Source organism: Aythya fuligula, chromosome Z (assembly GCF_009819795.1).
Source record: "Aythya fuligula isolate bAytFul2 chromosome Z, bAytFul2.pri, whole genome shotgun sequence".
NCBI lineage: Eukaryota > Metazoa > Chordata > Aves > Anseriformes > Anatidae > Aythya > Aythya fuligula.
The window spans coordinates 3,144,395-3,164,594 of NC_045593.1; the positions used below are offsets into that span (position 1 = coordinate 3,144,395).

The 20,200-nt window shown below is 43.9% G+C and overlaps 1 protein-coding gene across 1 annotated transcript in view; it reads left to right on the top strand.

Annotated features, from left to right (window-relative positions):
• The window catches only part of LOXHD1 (lipoxygenase homology domains 1), a 140,290-nt gene that overhangs the window by 16,522 nt on the left and 103,568 nt on the right, over positions 1–20,200 (top strand). Inside the window, exons 4-5 of the mRNA XM_032205982.1 lie at positions 8,688–8,768; positions 9,574–9,758. Of these exons, the coding sequence (XP_032061873.1) occupies positions 8,688–8,768; positions 9,574–9,758 (266 nt within the window). The remainder of the gene's footprint in view (positions 1–8,687; positions 8,769–9,573; positions 9,759–20,200) is intronic.

Consider the following 20,200-nt stretch of genomic DNA (forward strand, 5'->3'; position numbering starts at 1 on the left):
AGTCTGAGCCTGTCCAGATTTGGGTGAGCATTTTAGCTTGGTCCCTGTTGCTGCAGAGAGAAGATGGATGAAGCATTGGTAAGAAAGGATTAAAGGATGGGAAGCCAACCTTCTGTAGTTCAGGGCTCTTGAAACCAGCCCTGTAGGAGGTGCCCGTTAGAACTACAACTATAATTTTCCACTGGGGGTTTCCCAAACATCAGCAATGCTTCTGTATCTGAAAGCAAAGCCTCATGCATCACAGTGATCAAGCAAGAACATGAGAAAAGCTCCTCTGAACATAGAAATTGTTTAGCTGATAGTCTTGTCTTCTAAATATTGAGTCTACTTGCCCCCAGTTTATTATGCGGTTTTGTGAATATGGCAAAAGGATGGAATCTCATGCATCTTTCAACTAAATGTTTACATGATTTCACTTATGACATGACTGCAAATGCATGACATTTTTCTAGGTGTTTCCATTTCCCAGTGTATGATAGAAAGACAACATATCCTGCATTGACTAAAGATGGTACTACCCTTTCAGCTTCTGGTTAGAATAGGTTTTTCTTACTTCTTTTGTGATTGTGTGCTGGTAGTGAAATACATGACATTTCAGCTCTTTTTGTCATGTACAGTGAAAGGAAGACATGGCAATCTGTTGAAATATCATGTGTTTTTATCATTTGCCAACAATAAGGTAACTGTGAAAAACAGACACAAATCTTCATAATGGCCTGTTGAAGGAACATCGCCTCTGGAAGTGGCAGCACCCAAATTCTGTCCAACAAGATGTAGTTATTTAGGCCAAGAGGTTTAGCCAAGTAATGTTTGGGTATAGGGGGGCTGGAATAAATCCTTGTATTTGCTCTCTCTGAGTTGGGGATGGCACCATCTCTGTGAGTGGTCTCCATTGGTGCCTGAGGTGGTGGCTGGGAACTGGTCCCAGCTGCACTCAGCAAAAAACCCAGCTCACAGAGCTCTCCAGATTCCCACCTGCCATCCTGCATCAGTTACAGTTCAGCCAGAGGCTAAAAGTATTGTTGAACATAGGCTTCTTTTCATGAGCTCCATCACCAGCATGAGTGGACACCAAGGCAGCTGTATGTGCATTGCTTGGTGGCATTTCAGAATCCTCTGTGGCCACTCCTGCGGCTATGAGCTGCTTCTCTGTGGTCCAACACAACACCAACCAGCAGTGCTGATCCTCCCCAGCATTTTATTTTCTCTTGCTTGTGTACTCTCTACCACTTCGGGGTTAAGAATGGATAGGACTGATTATGAAACTTAGCCAGTCACAGTGTTCAGCAGCAAATTTATGTGTGTTTAATATAAAGGAATTCACTTTTCAGTGACAGGTTTACACTTTGTGCATGTAGCAACTGTGATAAATACTCATGATCCCCTGCCACCTTAAAAAAAAAAAAAAAAAAAAAAGATTTAGTAGCTCTGGCACTCTGAAAGAAAGATGAAATAAATGCTAAGTGACAGCTGGCTTCTTGCAGTGCCACTGAATCTGAGAGCTGTATAGCTGTATAGTAGATTTATTTATTTATTTATTTTTATTTCCCATGCTGAATACCTTAAACTAGCCATCCCTTCCACCGAGTCTTGAGTTACTGTACAGAGCTTTTCCAGTTCCCAATGCCAGTAAGTACAGATGAATTGCAGAGTATCTACGTGGCAGACTTAAGAGCATGTTCATCTGTGTGGCCCTGCTGCTACTGAGCTGTACCACGTTGCAGAAGATCTGATTTAGTTGTTTAACAGCTCTGGAATAAATGAACAAATACTCTCAATAATACAAACAGTAAGTTGGAAAGTATTAGAAAGTTGGCATGGAAAGGGCTGCTCAGCTAGAAAGCAAAAGAAGAGGTTTCCTATGAACCACAAGAGCAGTGGAGGAATACTTCTTGCATAGCTGCAGAAGCACTTCAGAAATGAGTTGCAATACTTTTAATAGCACAGGATGTTTTCTGTGTTAAAGCTATGTATGTATCTAACCTCCCTCTAATTTATGCTGGTACAAATCTGCAGCACTTAACACCGCACTGTGAAGACTTAATGATCTGGGGCAGAGTGACCTGACAGCGCACTTTGGAGTCTGAATTTGCTTCTGAAAAAGACACCAAGAGGGAAATTTGTTCACTCTCCCACCCATTCACACTGCCTCTAGCCTAGATAGAGCATGTATTTCATCAACAAAGCCACCTGAGAGGATGTTTAGTGATGTTCAACATTCTGAAGATTAGAGCCTGTAGGATTGAGGAGGGCAGACCCGGGAAACTACAGGCCTGTCAGGTTGACCTCAGTGCCGGGGAAGCTCATGGAGCAGATCCTCTTGAGAGTCATCACGCAGCACTTGCAGGGCAAGCAGGCGATCAGGCCCAGTCAGCATGGGTTTATGAAAGGCAGATCCTGCTTGACAAACCTGATCTCCTCCTATGACAAAGTGACGCGCTGGGTGGATGAGGGAAAGGCTGTGGATGTGGTCTACCTTGACTTCAGCAAGGCTTTTGACACAGTCTCCCACAGCATTCTCCTCAAGAAACTGGCTGCCCTAGGCTTGGACTGGCGCACGCTTCGTTGGGTTAGAAACTGGCTGGATAGCCGGGCCCAAAGAGGCGTGGTGAATGGAGCCAAGTCCAGTTGGAGGCCAGTCACTAGTGGCGTCCCCCAGGGCTCGGTGCTGGGGCCGGTCCTCTTTAATATCTTCATCGATGATCTGGACGAGGGCATCGAGTGCACCCTCAGTAAGTTTGCAGATGACACCAAGCTAGGTGCGTGTGTCGATCTGCTTGAGGGTAGGAAAGCTCTGCAGGAGGATCTGGATAGGCTGCACCGATGGGCTGAGGTCAACTGCATGAAGTTCAACAAGGCCAAGTGTCGGGTCCTGCACCTGGGGCACAATAACCCCAAGCAGAGCTACAGGCTGAGAGATGAGTGGTTGGAGAGCTGCCAGGCAGAGAAGGACCTGGGAGTGATGGTGGATAGTCGGCTGAATATGAGCCAGCAGTGTGCTCAGGTGGCCAAAAAGGCCAACGGCATCCTAGCTTGTATCAGAAACAGTGTGACCAGCAGGGCTAGGGAGGTGATTGTCCCCCTGCACTCAGCTCTGGTGAGGCCGCACCTCGAGTACTGTGTTCAGTTTTGGGCCCCTCGCTACAAGAAGGACATGGAGGTGCTTGAGTGGGTGCAGAGAAGGGCGACGAAGCTGGTGAGGGGCCTGGAGAACAAGTCCTACGAGGAGCGGCTGAGGGAGCTGGGCTTGTTCAGCGGAGGCTCAGGGGCGACCTTATCGCTCTCTATAGGTACCTCAAGGGAGGCTGTAGCGAGGTGGGGGTTGGCCTGTTCTCCCACGTGCCTGGTGACAGAACGAGGGGGAATGGGCTAAAGTTGAGCCAGGGGAGTTTTAGGTTAGATGTTAGGAAGAACTTCTTTACTGAAAGGGTTGTGAGGCATTGGAACAGGCTGCCCAGGGAAGCGGTGGAGTCACCATCCCTGGAAGTCTTTAAAAGACGTTTAGATGTAGAGCTTAGGGATATGGTTTAGTGGGGATTGTTAGCGTTAGGTAGAGGTTGGACTCGATGACCTTGAGGTCTCTTCCAACCTAGAAATTCTGTGATTCTGTGATTGGTGTACGTATAGATATAATCCATGTGCAACAATGCAAGTAACATTCATGGTACCAGCTACAGCCAGGTCAGGACTTACAGGGAGGAACAGGAATTTACTCAGATGTTTCAGGGAGTTCAGCTGCTTGATCAGTTCCCTGTTGGTCAAGTGTCAACATCAACTACTGTAAAACCTGTCTGGTTTTCTCCATGAGATGAGTGTAAGATGTGTTCCTGGAACAAACCCAACCTTTTTGTCCTGTGCAAAATCCTGTCCCTACCCCAACACACAGCGAGTTTGGTTCTCAATAGAAACTGAAAGAATGTTTTCATATAGAAGACATTAATCTCAGCCTTAGGAATGTCTAAGCTTGTTCTTAATAAAATTTTGCAGAATATTTCCCCAGGGGAATGAGATAGAAATTTTCAGCAGAGAAAAATTTGCCCCCAAATCTGCTGAAGTAGATGTAAATCAAAATGTACTTTAATATTTGGAAATGCTGAGTGGGCTTTGCAACATTATAGATTGCTTTGTATACAGTTTGTCTATAACAGACAATGTATAGATAACAAAGACACACCGTATAGCTGAGATTATCTAAATTAAATACAACTTTTGTTTTCTCTGCAAATCATGCCACTGAACATGAAAAACTGACATTAAATTAATTGTTGCTCCTTGTGATGTAAAGTGAAGGAGCTATTCAATGAGTGTTATTAAGGCTGTTGAAATCTGTTATGTGGATGCTTATGGATAAAACAAGGGCCATTTCAATGTGCCCTATGGCACTTTGCAAAGTTTCAGGGTAAGCTCAGAAGTGGGCTCCCATGGTGTTGGGCTGGTGTTTGGTTCCTGGGTGTCATCAGTGTTCCATAGTAATCTATCTCATTCAATTAAATCTCTTCAGGTGGGACTGTTTTTTCATTATTTGGTAGTTCTTCTGTGCTTCTTTAAGCAGAATTTCTTCTGCTGGTCAGGTTATTTGTAGTAAAAAAAAAAAAAAAAAAAAAAAAAAAAAGGAAAATCATGTCCTCTGTATGGAGACATTTGCTGTCACTGTTCTTTTCGGCTGGTTTCTTTTCCATCTGGAGTATTTTTAGATGCATGCTGCCTTATGCGGTATTTCCAGCCGCTCGCTGACTGATGTTGTCAGCTTCGTGGCAACAGTCTTGGCAAAATATTTGCAGTCCAAACTCTCTGGAGTATTCACTCACTCCAAGAAGGAGGTTAATGATGCTGCTATTGGAGCTTTGCGTTAAGGGTAAATATGCCTTGAACATGTGTTTTTCTTCAGTGAGGCTGTCTGTAAGTCCATCCAGGCAGTGTCCTCTCTCTAGCAGTGATTGATAGTGGTTGCATAGGGAGAAATAGAAGAATAAGGTGAATGCATTGTAGGCGTTTTCCCACTATCTTACATCTTCTGGCAAGCTGCCCTCTCCATTGGAGCCTGATAACCCAGAGATGCCCAGCCTACAAGATATATAGAATGAGGATGAGCAAAGCTGTCTGTTGTTCTGGGCCAGGAAAACCAGCAAGAACTGGAGATTACTCAGTCCTGCCACCTGTATATGTAAAAACTTTGTTGCCCACCTCTAGTATATGAGCAGCATTCCTCTTGTGAGAGTACAGGTAAACCAAACAGAATGTTTCCCTAGTAAGTGGCATGCTGTAGGATGATTTTCCCTGAGTGACTTTCTGAGATCTTCCCCTGGTGCTCTGCTCCCTGCTGCTGCTTCTGAACATTGGTGGCAGGAGCAGACAGACCCATGGGGAGATGCTTTTGGGAGCTGGCTCTTCCCCGTGTTTTAATGAAGCTTCTTTACAATTTTGTTTGAACAAACATCCATGGTAGAACACTTTGTGCTTCTGTGCCTCCATGGTCTCCATGGGCTTTTGCAGGCAGTTCTGTGTGTACAGAGTGTCATCAGCTAAAACACTGAGCATGGAGGCAATGTAAATTGTCATTAATGCAGTGGTTTGGTGCTGTTGGTTCAGGTTGCTGTGTTGCTGCTAAAGGTTCTGGTTTTTATTTTTATGCCTCTGCTATGATCAGTACTCAGGTTTTTCCTCTGTTCCTCTGAGGCCACCTCTGGAAAGAGTTTTGTTAGCTGGTCAGAGGTGAAGATTATTTTCTACAAATAGTAGTTTCTCTTTGTCAGCACACCAAGTAGCAATGAAACTCTCATGGCACTGGCTGTGTCCTCTGCACTGATGGTCTACAGAGGAGATCCATGCAGAGATTTATAAATACCACGCCTGAGCATGCACCAGGTCTTGTGGTGCGTTTTAGCACTGTGAATTGCCCAGGCAGGGGACAGAGTGCTCTAAATCCTTGTTTGTACATTTACAGTGCTGTGAGTACTGAATGCAACCTGCAGGCAGTCATTCAACCAAATTAATCTGAAAATGGCTTCAGATACCAAATATACCGAACATTTCATGCACTAATATCTAGTGAGCTTCCTTAGATGTTTTTTACATTGCATATGGGTAAAACACTACAGCAGATAATTAAAAAATAAAAATAAAAATAGAGCTGCTAAAGTCAATTAAATATGTAAAATAAAAAAAAAAACACAATGATTTAAACATATTTCTGAAGTCACCCTGGCCTGAATTCCCATCCAAAAGTTAGAATGAAATTCTTCCAAGATCCAGATAAAGCCTTTGATTATGGCAATCCATGCCCAAGACCTGGGTTTGAACCCAGTGAAGCCTGAACACTGGGGATTTAGAGCTACCATTTCCAAGTCAGATTTTTCTCAGCTTTATTTGTCACCAGAGCTATGCTACCCCATGTGCTGCATTGTTTGGCATAACAAGTTCCTCATGGCAATCAGGCTGTGTATTTCTCAGCCCAGCATGGACCAGCCTCTGACATGGCCCAGCTGAAATCTCTCTTTCTCCTTTCTCTGTTTGGATAAATTTCGGTATAAGCCATTCACTCTTAAGCAGCTCAGACTCTTCCTACCCCTTGACAGTAGGAATTTGTCTCAAGAAGCATCTCCTGGAGCATCTTTCTGCTGGGCGCTGTGGGGCTGTGCTCCACCTTTCCTCCATTAGACCAGCAGCCGCCAGGACTGGCGCGTGGTGAGCTTTGGGCTAATTAGTCCCACTTACTACTTCTGAGCCATCTCCACAGCTCCATATGCTGTCTGCAGCGCCGCATCGATCTCCGTTGAGAAGCCACTGTCATTGCGGCGTTTGCTCAAGCCTGGCAAACTAATTGCCTCGCGCTTGCTGGCTGTTTTCCCTCTGACAGCCAGGCTGGGGGAAGCTGGGATGGATTTAATCGCCTCTTGTCTGCGAGGCAAGGTTAACCAGTTTAGCCTTTTCATGTAGCAGCGATGGTCCTAGCACAGTGCCCAGGACAGCAGGATGGAGAAGGAGAACACGTGAAATAACCTTTAAACAAAGGCATGTGCACATCCTGTAATGATGTGGAGAAGAGTGCTGAGCAAAACCAAAGCCCGTTGCTTGGGTTATTAATATTCATTAACTTCCCAAGTACAAGCTGCTTGTCACTGCGGTTTTATGCTGCTGAAGCACGGCAGTTTCTTGTTCCTTTTAATATGACTTCTGGATTTTGCTGTGTTTAATCATCTTCAGCAATGCTTAGGACTTGTTGCCCAGGGAGGTGGTGGCGTCGCTGTCCCTGGGGGTGTTCAAGGGAAGGTTGGACATGATGCTTAGGGACATGGTTTAGTGGGTGACATTGGTGGTAGGGCGGTGGTTGGACCAGATGATCCTGGAGGCCTTTTCCAGCCTTAATGACTCTAGGATTAGCATCCAGGTGAAATCATGGCTGGTCAGGGAGCACAGGTGGGAGAGGCTGTATCTTGAGAGCAAGGGCGGGTTTTGCCTTGATATTATTCACAGTGGAAAGTATGATCTGCAAATGATGGAGGTGCTAGCCAAAGGCTGAAGACAGAACAGGGAATTAAATTCTACATCTTTTGACCTAGGCCAATGTACTTCATTTTGCCTTCTGCTTGCACCTGTGAAATAGTAATTGCACACTTCACAAAAAAAAATAATAATGGAATGGGTCCCTGTCCTACAGACATTTGGCTTTGAATGGGATACAATCTGCAGGAGAAAGCTGCAAAGGAAGTTTCACTGACTATTACAAAAGCACTGGGAGATGGGAGTGGGAAGAAACCCTTGGGGCAGGCGGATGCTTTTGTCTCTGGCTGAGCTCTGGGCAGGCCTGCAGGGAGCACCTTTGGGCTGTGGAGCACCTTCAAACCATGGAGTCCTTTTTCTATCACCCAGAGTGGATCTGCTCAGTGCCCAGGGACTAGGCTATCAGGAAAGTACACCTCTGGGAGTGGGAAACAGAGATGAGAGGCATACTGAGGGCAGTGAAGCAATTAATGTGGGTGTGCATGAGTCTAGATCCACCAGTCTTCCACCTGGTTCAGCCAACAAGGGCTGGTTGATAAGGGTGAAATGAAGCTCCTGCTCGACCTCTCCAAATGAGCACTTTACAGCCACCCCCGAGGGCAGCAGCTGGAAACATACCTTTGTTTCTGCTATTGCCTTTGTGTTTTAGTAGCTGATGAGTGGGTTGGTGGAATTGAGCAACCACAAATGAGGTATTACCAAAAAGACTTGGAGCTCTTAGAGTCGGAGCTCTTAAAATATTTTTGGCCTCCTTAGTGCTGCCTTGATATATTTTCACCAAAAATTATTTTCAGACATCTCTGAAAGCCACTTGCCAGCAGCAAAGGCTTACAGTCTCCCCCAGCTCTTACCTGTACAGGGATTTAGCTGAGGATTTTGAAAACGTCTGTTATGTTTTACTCTTGGAGGCGATATGGAATGTGATCCAAGGCTTGCATCTACTTGGGCCAGCATTGCATTTCCCCCAAAGCTCTGGTCTCAGCTTCTGAGAGGATGCTTAGAGTTCGAGAAGGAAAAGGTCTGTTAAACGCCAGCATGTAGAGCTATCTGAAACATACTATGGCAAAGAGGACATTGAAAATTAGGTCTGCCCACTGTTAGAAATGACACTTGGTCCTGAAACCCCAAAGCGGGCTGGCTGGCAAGGTAATTTTCTTACCACAGCTTTTGTTGCATGTTTATTACAGGAGCAGCACAGCCTTTGAGAGGAGCAAAACAGATGTGTTCCGAGTGAAAACCAACAATGTTGGACAAATAAAGAAAATAAGGTAACCGCATAACACTGCCACCAGACGACGTGCTCTGTGAGGTGCTAATCGAATGACAGGCTGCAGGGGTTTTAGTCTTGCCATGTTTTATTCATTATTTGTTAACACGCTCCCATCAAGGTGAAGTTAAGGGGTGGTAAAAGCTTGTTTACTGCCTAAGATTTGAACTGAAGCATGAAATCACCTACGGTATTGCTTATAACTATCCACGCTCCCCATCAAGAACTGTATTCCTGTCATACGCAATCACAGAGGAAAGGATTTAAGGCTGTTTTTATGTTCTGATGGAGTTAAATTGGGTTTGTTGTTCCATTCTGCTGAATTAGTGTAATGTAAATGATAATTATTATGTTTAACCACCATCTGACTGACCTATATAAAATTAAAAATCAGGAAGGAGTGCAAAGAAAGCTGGTAAGACTGGAAGAGGTGGTAAAGCAAAGAAAAAAGAAAAGATCCAGGGTAGGGGGTAGAGTCACATATATTTTTGAAATGCAGTAGAAGGTGAATAAATGCATATGCTGAATGAACATGCAGGTGTGCATATGTGTGCATTCCTTAGCAGATAGTAGCATACCTGGCATCTTCACACAAATACATAGGGAAGGTTGTTATTTGCAGAATACCCCATAGAAGCCCATAATCCTGTGAAACACTTTCAATAGCCTGGTGTAAGAAGGCATTTTGTGTACAGTCACCCTAGCCTTGTCTAATATTAAATATTCCCCCAAATTATAGTTCTGGTGGCCACCCTGAACCAAAATATCAAATCCGGGCCCTCACATGTGGGTTGCTGTTCCTCCAGGATTGAGCACGATAACACCGGACTGAACGCAGGCTGGTTCCTGGACCGTGTGATTGTGACTGACATGAACAGACCTCACCTCCGGTTTTACTTCCCCTGCAACAACTGGCTGAGCAAGGAGGATGGGGACGGGCTGTATGTCAGGGACCTCATAGGCAGCCTGAATCCCATGGATGTACCCAAAAGTAAGTGCTTTCCAATGGGCTTGGCTTCCCAGTGCCTTGTCAGAAAGGACAAGGTTGCTTTCAGATTGCTTCAGCCATACAAAAAGTAATTGTGTGGCCTAAGCTAATTTAAGTTTTCGTTACAGTCAGTGGAGAGGGAAATAGGAAGATGCAAGATGCCTCCAGAGGGTAATTCCTTCTTCCAGCATTACACCTGACACCTCAGGGTAGGATAAATCACTGTTTGGAGAAGCTCCACTTGTTGGTTGAATGCAGGAGGATAATACATGATGACTGCTTTAAATTAGATTAAATATCTGCAAAGGGATGCGTGGCATCCCACCCCAGAAGAGGTAGCCGGCACGGTGAGTGTTATCAGAAGAGGCACTGTGGATACATCCTATGCCTGAGGTTCAGTGTTTCCAGGTCCTGGTGAGGACCTGCCAGAAATTTCCACAAACAAGCCAACCCTCTGACTGCAATCCTACACCGCTTTACTGAATGTGTATGATATCCATATTGAACCAGTGCCTATTTTTCAGAGTGGTTTTAAGCTAATGATGTTGAAACGGAGCCAGAACAGCTTGCAAACCAGACATGTACTCCCAAATTGATATCAGTGTGTAGGCCATGTGGTGATGTACAGCGCATGTAACGTGAGTGGGGAGGCGAGCAAGATGTGAAAGTGGAGCCAGCAAACCAGCCTCAGGTGGTCAGCAGTTTGTCTGCTAGTGTTAACGAGGAAACCAAGTTGTATTCCTCTGTTCACCTCACCAGTGCACCACTTCTTTATGGGAGTTTAATTTCGGGCATGGAAAGTGAAGTGCACCCACCATTAGCCATAAGTCTGAAGTAAGGGAAAAGTGTGTTTAAAAAAAAAAAAAAAAAAAAAAAAAAAAAGGAGGGAAAGCTTGTGTTTTTGTTAGTATCACGTCTTTTTGAGTTGCACTGCCATTGTTGATATGACCACTTAGCAGTGTTTTAGAGGGTAAAGCAGGTTATTGGAAGTCCTAATAGAGTGCTTTAAGTATTGATGGATGCTCTGGAAGGGCAAAGCATTGTTATCTTATTGATATCCTGCTGAAGTTAACAGTCAAACAATATACTGTGATGCTGTTTGTCCCAGAATTGTTAAATGATTTCTCCTTGCTCAGATGGGATCTCCTAAAACAGTTTCGGTGTGTTGAAGAGAAATGTATGAAAGGCTGCATTATATTTATCATACACAAATAATGTACATTGACAAGAAATGTATGTGGAAGTATTTTACAGATGCAGACCTCTCCAGGGTGGATGCCATCGGGGGATGAGATAATGTCTGGAGATGCTCTGCCAAAACCCCACCCACCCAGTGGCTGTGGGACTGAGAGCACCACAGTGTTTCACTGCTCTTTTATCTTCTCAGTTTATTAAAAAGAAGAGCTCAGCATACTTGCACTGGGTGGGGAAGGAGGGATCTGGAGAAGGTAGTGGATGAGTCAAAGCAAGACACAATTAAAGAGAGGTTCCCTCGAGGAGGAAGTCAACTACTCAATCTTAATAGATCTTTAAATGACACAACAATTTCTCTGAACTTATTATTGCTCCTGCCTGGGAGAGCTGATTCAAATGAATGCCTGTGATTTCCTCCATCCTGTTCAACACCTGTCTCTCAGCAGGGAAAGATTGGTGGGCTAAACCTTCAGCTGGTAAAAATCAGTGCAGCTACAATGAAACTGCTGGAGAGACTTTGCACTTCAGCTGCAGAAAAGCACATGCTCTTCTGGAGGAGTGGTTTTGGGTTATAGATCAGCTGTTAATGCTGTGCTTGGCCCTGGATGTCCAGGAAATATACAAGGGAGATTGTCCCTGGCCTTAAGGGTGTGAAAGAGGAGATTCAAGCAGGCATTTGTCAGAAATGCATCTGTTCTTGTCACCTTTATCAGATAGAAAATGCCACTTTTGAGTGCCACAGCCTAGGAGCTCTGCAGCTGCCCCCATAAATGCAGGGAGCTGGGCTGAGGCCAGAGGCACGGGTGAAGGGTTGGACGCCTTCCAGGCGGCAGGTCTGAAGCTGTAAGAGGAGAGGGTTAGCTCAGCTATCTCAGGTTGCAGTTCCCCTTGAACCATAATTAATGAAGGATAAACATTCCCAGGCTGCTGAGGTGAACTGTCAGCTGCAAATGTAAATTCATCTGAATTCATTTGGCTCCTTCTGAATTCATAAAGATCTGAAATGAGATTGTGATATGATTTTCTTCATACATACAAGTAATTTGCCCTATTTTGTTATTTTTATTTCAAATGAATTGAACGGTTGTGTTTACTCTTTGAGTATTCATATTTTCTACTAGACAAATGAATAATTATGTAGTTTGGTGATTTTATGTGCCTGTAGAGAAAGATGGGTCTCTCCCTCTCAAGTCTGTGTTCCCATTAGCAGCTTTTACTGCTGTACTCTTCTTTCTAGTCATGGATCTTCAGTCATTGCTTCCCTTTTTTCTTTAGTTTTTCTTTGTAAACCATCTGGGCACTGATGTTAAAGACCTTAGTCCTGTGTTTGCTTTCATGCTCCATTTGCTGCCACAGTCCATTATGTTTTGGAGGTAACCAAATGAGTTTTGTCCAGGTCCCTTCTCCTTCAACATCTTCAGCTTTTGATCTTCTGCTGGAGAAGAACTTTCACATCTTTGTTGTGAGGATTTATTTTTCCTTTCTTGAAGGTCACTGCTGGGACGTGCATGATTTCTGTGATGTGTGTGGGATGTGGATTGGTGAAAAGTAGAGTGATTTATTTTGTCAAGTTTTTGTTTTGTTGAAGTTCTGCAGAGGCTTTGTATTTGAAGGGGATTGTTGGTGTTTGGACCAAAGCCTAAAGCCATGGGGAGATTTGGTCTCTTTCTTGGTACAGAGCGCAGTCCAGCTGGGGAATCCCTGTAGGGCTATGAGCTTTTGAAGAGGTTAATTTAAAGTAAAAAAATAATGGCATTATTAAAAAGACAGAAAAGAATATGTACTCTAGAAATTGTCAACATATAAATGAAAAAGTTGACAAAAAACAAACAAACAAACAAACAAAAAACACACACAAAAAAAAGCAAACAACAACAACAGCAACAACAACAAAAAACAAACAAACAAAAAAAACCCAGAAGGCAGGAAGACTTAGTGATTGCAGACAGCTGAATGATTGCATTTGCTTAACTGGATAAAATGACTCCTGTTAGGTTCCCCATTGAATGCCACACATTTTTCAAGGAGAACAGGTTACATTTTAAGTGCTCCTGCCTGAATGATTCTCTGTTCCCTGTATTCACATCCATGGCATCATATGCCCATCGTGCTTTGATAGTGATGGTGTCACAGATTCTTATTTACCCAGCAGCTGCTATTGGCAGCCTGGATTAATTTACATTACAGGTATTAATTACAAGGAAGGACTATTGTTCAGCCTTATGCTGCTTCACTTGTGTTTATGAAACCTTGGGTTTGTATGTCTGTGGCTTAGCCTTAATGCAAGGGACTGGCTCAAAACTGATTTAATCTGGTGGGTTTTGGGTTTTATTTGAGCGTTGCAGGTGTTGGATCTCTCCAAGGGTGTCTGATGTCCTGCCTAAGTGATGGGGGAGGAGAGCATTAATAATAGCTTGTAGCAGCACTAATAAGAACTACTGACCCAGTGGAGATGCAAAAGCAAAGGAAATTTGGGAGCCTATTCCCAGCCTGCTGTCTGATACCTGCAGAGCAGACAAGAATCACTTGTGCTGTTCCTTGGAAGGACAGTTATGTCCCACACCCCATGGTGAGGCTGCTTTGGTTGGGCCTCGCTACTCTTTCCCTGGTGGTTTGCAGCCCCAGGGCTGCTCTGCAGCTCCAGTCTGAGCCTGGGTGTTTCAAGATATGTAATACTGGAATATTTCTACAAGGCTTTGGTAGTTTTACCATGCTTGGCAGCTAAACACTTCCCCTCCCTAGATGAGGAGGGGAAGAAATAAAATAAAGAACAACTCATGGGTTGAGATAAGGATAATTTAAATAAAGGAAACAAAAATATTACTGAAAGATTATTATTAACTGAACAATTTAGCTTAAGGGGAAAAAAAAGGAAAGGGAGAAAGGGAAAGAACAAAACAAATAAAGGCTATGTGGAAGTGCAGAGGAAAGAAATTACTCTTTACTTCCCACAAATAAGCGATGCTTGAGCACGTCCTTGAAGCAGGGCCTCAACGCACGTAGCCGGTGTTTGGGAGGAGGACCGATGTTTTCATGACAGCCCACCCCTCCCCTCTTCCTCCTGTTTCCACCTTTTATTGCTGAGTGTGACACCACATGGTATGGAATATCCTTTTGGTTGGTTTAGGTCAGCTGCCCTGGTGATGTTTCTCTTCTCACTTTTTGCCCACCCCCTAGGAGGGTTTGAGAGAGTCCTGATGCTGTGCCAGCACTGCTCAGTAGCACACACAACCCTGGTGTGATAACACTGCTGTTCTAGCTACAAGTGCAGAGCACAGCACTGTGTGGGCTGCTGCAGGGAAGGTTAACATCCCAGCCAGACCCAGTACAAAGGCTTTATTTTTTCATCATTCTTAAAAGAAGCTGAGATTAAGTAGGGTCAGGTGATGTGTTAGTTATACATGAGCCATCTTCTTTCTGGGGTAACAACAGTCTGTTTATCAAGAGAAAGCAGAAACATTCATTTGCAAAGGGTCTTTTTCTCATCTGGCCCTTAAAACCATGCAAAATAACACAAATACCTGAAAAGTAATTCAGATTTCCATGCAATTGTAATTTATACTGACCTGTCAAATTTTGGTGAAGTCTTGCCAACTTGTCTGTTGCAAATGAGTTTCAGAGCCAAGGACTGCTTTCCAGTTGGCTCCTTGGCCATCAGCAGTCTAAATTTATTTAAGATTGGACGTGATGGGTTAAAAATGTTCATGGGATGGCAGCTCATGTGAAACTATTTCAAGACATTTTATTTACAGTAGAACAGAACTGCATGCATGCGACCTCAAACTGTAAAACTGCTCCATTCCTTTAGCTGATAATAGCACTTTTTTTTTTTTTTCTGTGTAAAGTTTAATCTTATTTAGTTTAGTAATAAAGGAGGGTATTTAAACTGATGTGTTTTGCAGCACAGTTCTGAGCAGCAGGGCAGTCACAGCGCATTGTATACCCACACCTTGAGAATGGGAGCATCCAACGGGGTTGTGTTACATTTGATTTTTACCATACTTAAAATTGCCAAGAATTGGTCACTTACTGTTTTTAATTATTATTAATATTGTGTCCAAAAAAATGGATTGCAAGTCCAGATTAGGGGTAGCTGTGCTGTATCTAGGGCTTAATCCCCATGGTTTTATGCATGCAGACACAAGTTTTATTCCTCACTGTGACAAGAATGAGTGTTGAACTAGAAGGTTGGTGGTTGTGTCAGTTCTGGCCTGATTTTGGGTTGCTATATGGTGCCTATGAGATTTTGCACCCTGAATACATGCATCCTAAGAGGTAATGCCTGGGAGGTCACGCTGGAAGGACCAACTGGAGTCCTGTGAAGGCAGATTGGTCGTGTAACATGCCCGTGTGTTTGTGCATGCAGAGGGTAGCCTCGCCTTTACAGAATGAGAACAATATTTATTATACTTACAAATGAGAGAAGTTCAGCTGATCAAGTTGCAGGTCAGCCCCAATCCATTAGTCTTTCATGAGTTTCCTTGACCCACCGGTCTGTCCTCATCTGGGGCAGAGTTAATGAGATCACCCGAGGAGGTTTGGACAGCTTGTGTTCATGGCAGGTCAGAGGAGAAGACCACGGGCACAAAGAAGTACAGAACAGTTCCCTTCAAACAAAAATAAGACAGTCTGTGCACACAAAGCAGCAGCCTGCACTAGGCTTCTCTGCCTGGTGTGCTTTTGAGAGCATCTGTGTGAGCACAGGTAGAGTTAACAGGCCCAAGAAATTCTCTGAGGTTTTTAGATCCTCAAGGACCTAAAACTCATATATTTGAGCTGAGAATGTGAGCTGTTTTAATTCCTTCTTCTGCAAAGGAGGCTTGCGTTAAGCCTTCACCGTTCATTGTTCAGAGTTTCAATGTTTTCTGACTTGAAGACTTATGAGGACCTGGCTGTGCCTTGAGGAGACACTTGGGGCAGCAGGTATTGATGCTCACACTTGGCTTTGAGTCAGTAGCTCAATCCTTCCTGACCCAGTGGGAACCACGTGTGCCTAAGGGCTGGACTGGATCTGAACTGAAGTGGTGGCCAGTATTTCTCAATAATGTACTACTGCTAAAAGCACTGATAAAGAGAGTTTTGGATAAGAGGCAGCACTAGGTGATGTCCTATGGGCTTTGTAGCCTCATTTTACATCAGGCCTGGAGAGTAGGACTGGTCCCCCTCCTGTTTACCCTCAGTCATGGTTCAAAATGTCACATTTTGGAAACTTTCATGATCAGAAAAAAAAAAAATAAAAAATGTTATTTTAGAGAATGTGAAAGGGAGAAATTAAATATTAATAGGTGTTACCAGCTCATTGAAACTTATCTTTCTTTGTGCTGAGAACTGGAAGTGTATAATCAGCACATGAAAATGCAGCTAAATATATTTATGAAATAAATATGAATTGTTTACTTTTGAATAATGACAGATATCCACTGTATTAAGGATGAAGCTTTGCTACATGCTGCAATATTCAACAAACGTTTATAGAGTGAGTAATACCTTTTACTACCCAATTGATATCACTGGGAAAAAAAAAATAAAGAAGAAAGAAAAACCTGTCAAGTTGTTACCTGGAAGACTGAGCATTCAACAATTTTTGGTTTTTGTTCTTTCCCCTTTTCTCCACCCAATATTAACCAGTTAATCTAATAAGGATTTTACTCTCTTCCTATGGACTCTGTCTTTTTTGTACATTTCAGTCACTACTCGCTAAACGAGTCATCTATGAGCATTTCATTTGTCATGTCTATTTTGCTTCTTGTTTTGTCTCTAAAACTGGACAAGTGGAAATGTTAGGAAAAAAAAAATGTTTAAAAATGATTCAAATGAGTTAAAATGTTAGAAGAAAAATAATAAAAAAAGAAACACCAGTGACTTTTAAACCACAAGGAAGATGAGATACACAGAGGTCAGAAATACATGTAGGATGTAAATAGAGATTTGTAATTCACATAAAAGATCTCATGCTTCAAGGGAAAAAAGTTTGGAGAGGGTTGAGACATCTCTATGTATAGCTGGTATATATAGATCTATGTGTATCCAACACAGAACAGTGCAGCACAGCTGTGAAGATGGGCATAATTTTCACCAATTATGTCTAGATATTGTAATTATTTAAACTGGTATTGTGAAAAAAAATTAAAATGTGATTTATACAAATAAAGTTGAAGTACAATGACAGCAATATGATTGTAAACAGTCCTCTAAAATTACATCACTCTTCAGTTTGAGTAAAAATATTTTACCCAAGAGGTTCTAGGTTCTTTTCAGTGATTTCCCCAAAGCTGAGTATAACAGACCCAGAGAAAGCTGGAAGTGAATGTTTCTTTTTTTTGAAAAGTCTGAAGTCTGTTTTCTTTCCCTTTTTTTTTTTTTTTTTTTTTTTTTTAATGTGTTCCCACCCTGGGGCTGAACTAATGAAAAATAATGAGAAATCTTGGAGAATTAGATGAACAAGGGCTTCCATGCCGCTGTAACAAGACGGGTTGCCCCGTGCAAAGCTCCATGCCTCTGCAACTAAACTACTGTCTCTTGAGCAAGGTCATTTAAAGCTCACTTCAAAATATCATCATCACTTTGAAGTCACAGTAGGAACATCAGTTTAACATATCCTACAACCAAAGGCTCCTGCATGTGGTAGATTGCCTCTCACAAGCTTTGCAGAGGGATGATCTGGGCTGAATCCTAATATATTAACTGTTTTGACGCATGCTTTGATTTCCTGTAAGATCCATGCATAATGGGACTGAACCTTGTGGTCTCTAGGCTGGATGGGGAGACCAAGCAGCTGAGTTCATTACAGGAGGTGCACAAGGCAGTGATTGAGGATAATGTAATATTCAGCAGAGCAAACATACTCATTTCCTTTTCCTTTGTGTTATGACTCCTTGGGTAGCAGCAATAATCTCTCCTTCAGAACATGGTTTCAGAGATCTCTTCTGAGACTATCAAAATGTTAACACAGGGTCACACCAACCTTACAACCTTGATGCTGCCCTTATTGATGTGCACCCCAAAGGCTCTTCAGCATCTCAGATGTGCAAAGGCTCCTTAGCATCTCTCCCCACTAACACCATGTTTTTGTTGGGGTGTTGATGGCCAAAAAGCAGTGTAAAGCTCTTTCATCAGCATCCCTGCACTCCAAGCATGCATGTAATTTCCAGCCTGAACCCTTGGTTTAAGAAGATGCTCACCACCAGCGAGGGTGCAGCTCGTTCAGAAAGATAGCTGTCAATTACTCCTGACAGTTTAATTATTCTCAAGCTCAAAACCAATCCTTTGAATTCAGCCTTTTGCTGGATGGGGTAAAAATCTTAACTGTGTGGGGTTGCTTTATGCAGCGGTGGGCCATGCCTTGGAGGCAGAGGTAGCACCTGATGAGCTCCTCTGCTCTTACAGGGGTTGCTTTAGGCTCTTACTACGTCTTGCTCTGCACACTTATCTCTAGGGTCCTAGCTACTGTAGTAGAGAGAGGTGTAATGACTAGGGCTAGGCTAATTTTCTGTGCAGTGTTTGTATAAACTCCTGAGGCAGCACTTTGTTGGATGGCCATGCAGTGAGGCATCTCCACCAGAAGAGCATCTATGAGGTGGAGATGGGCTCTTTTCCAGTCAGGAGAGAGAAATTCAAATGTTTGCTCTGAATCTAGTGTCTTGGGAAGCCACAGGCTTCGTGCCTAACCATAGGCTGTCTGACCTTTAAGGTTGCTCTGACCAGCTGTCACCGAGGAATATGCTGTCAGAAGTGGTAGAAACGAGCTCCCATTTTGACAAGTCATCACAGAGAGATTTTGCCAGAGTGTTTTGGGTGGGCTGGAATGACTGACTTGATCTGACAGCGAGGAACTGAGGCATATGGACATTCAACCACCTTCCTGAGCTCGTGCAGAAAGGCTGTCGTGGGCTCAGGTTGAAACTGCTTCTTATCCATGGATCCAGCCCCTGCCTCTCCCCAGAGCAGCAATTCTTTTTGCTTTTCATACTAGCCACACATGTATTTCTTTGGCAGCAGCAATTCAGGGACATCAGTGCTGCCTCTTTCCTATCCATTCCCCTCCCCTCTTTGCTCTGAAATCTGCCTGCTCGGCACTGAGTAGTGCAGGATGGATCTTAGACACTGCCACCCTTGGGAGCGCTGTGAAAACAGAAGGATAATTGCTAAAAGTTGCCTTATGAGAAGAATCTGTCTCTGCCTACGACTCAGTTCCCAGCTTTTAACCCGGCGTGTGTCGCTTCTGAAGGCTGTGACGTTTCCTGGTTGTTGCATGCTGTGCTGCTAACCTGCTGCACGGCAGGTCATGCACCAGGGAGGGAGGCAGAGATGTCTAGCGGAGAATTCACTGCGCCCCGCAGGAGGTGATAACTCTCCGTAATGAAGCACGATTGAGTTGGTTTCCCTGCCTAAATCTGGTTCTCCTGCTGCTACAAATTCAGCAGTTTGTGCGTAAACACCTTATCTAGTGCCCCAAATAATTTTAGCCACAAGATTTCCTTAGGCGACTCCATCCTGTGGTGCTTCAGCTGACCACGACATTGTATTGCCAAATAAACGGCACTAACAGCTGAACCTCACATGGCTGAGCAGCCAGCTGCAGCTTGCAGGTGGAAGGATCTGGCTGCGATGCCTCCATGAGTTTCCCACTTCAGCAGGCAGGGGTGAGGATGCATGAGGGCATTTTGGGGTGGTGGGGCTGGGTAAAAAGATCCTGGGCAGGGTGCTGGGTTAGTGCTGCACCCTGTCTCCTTGGGGTGGAGGTGGCAATGGGACCAGCCTGTAGGAGGTGCACCAGGAGGGTGCACCCCTTCCCCCCCAATGAGGAATGCAACACTGCTCCACTGCTCTCCCCAAAAATATAACTCTTAACTCTCACTGGAAAGAGCCTGAGTGTGCAATGGTGCAATGGTGTCCATGGTGCAATGTTCATCCTCCCTCTTACTAACCAACTCAGACACAGCTTCTAGCAGCTGTGTCTGAGTTGGTTAGTAACAGACTATCACACCTCTGCTAAATTAATGCAGTGAGGTCATATCAGTTAGTGCCAGCCCCCTGCTTCCCTGAGAGGGCATCCTGGAAATGTTTCCAAATGCCTTCTCAGGGCAGCTTTGTGTGCGTCAGTGTGTCGGATGAGAGGTGTCAGGGCAGCTGGATGGCCCATAACTGAGCAGACAACCCATGGCAGAGAAAAGGAAGGTGCTGTAACTATACAGGACAATTGCAATAGTGTGTTGCGATGGGAAGAGGAAAGGCAGCAGAAAATAATTAAT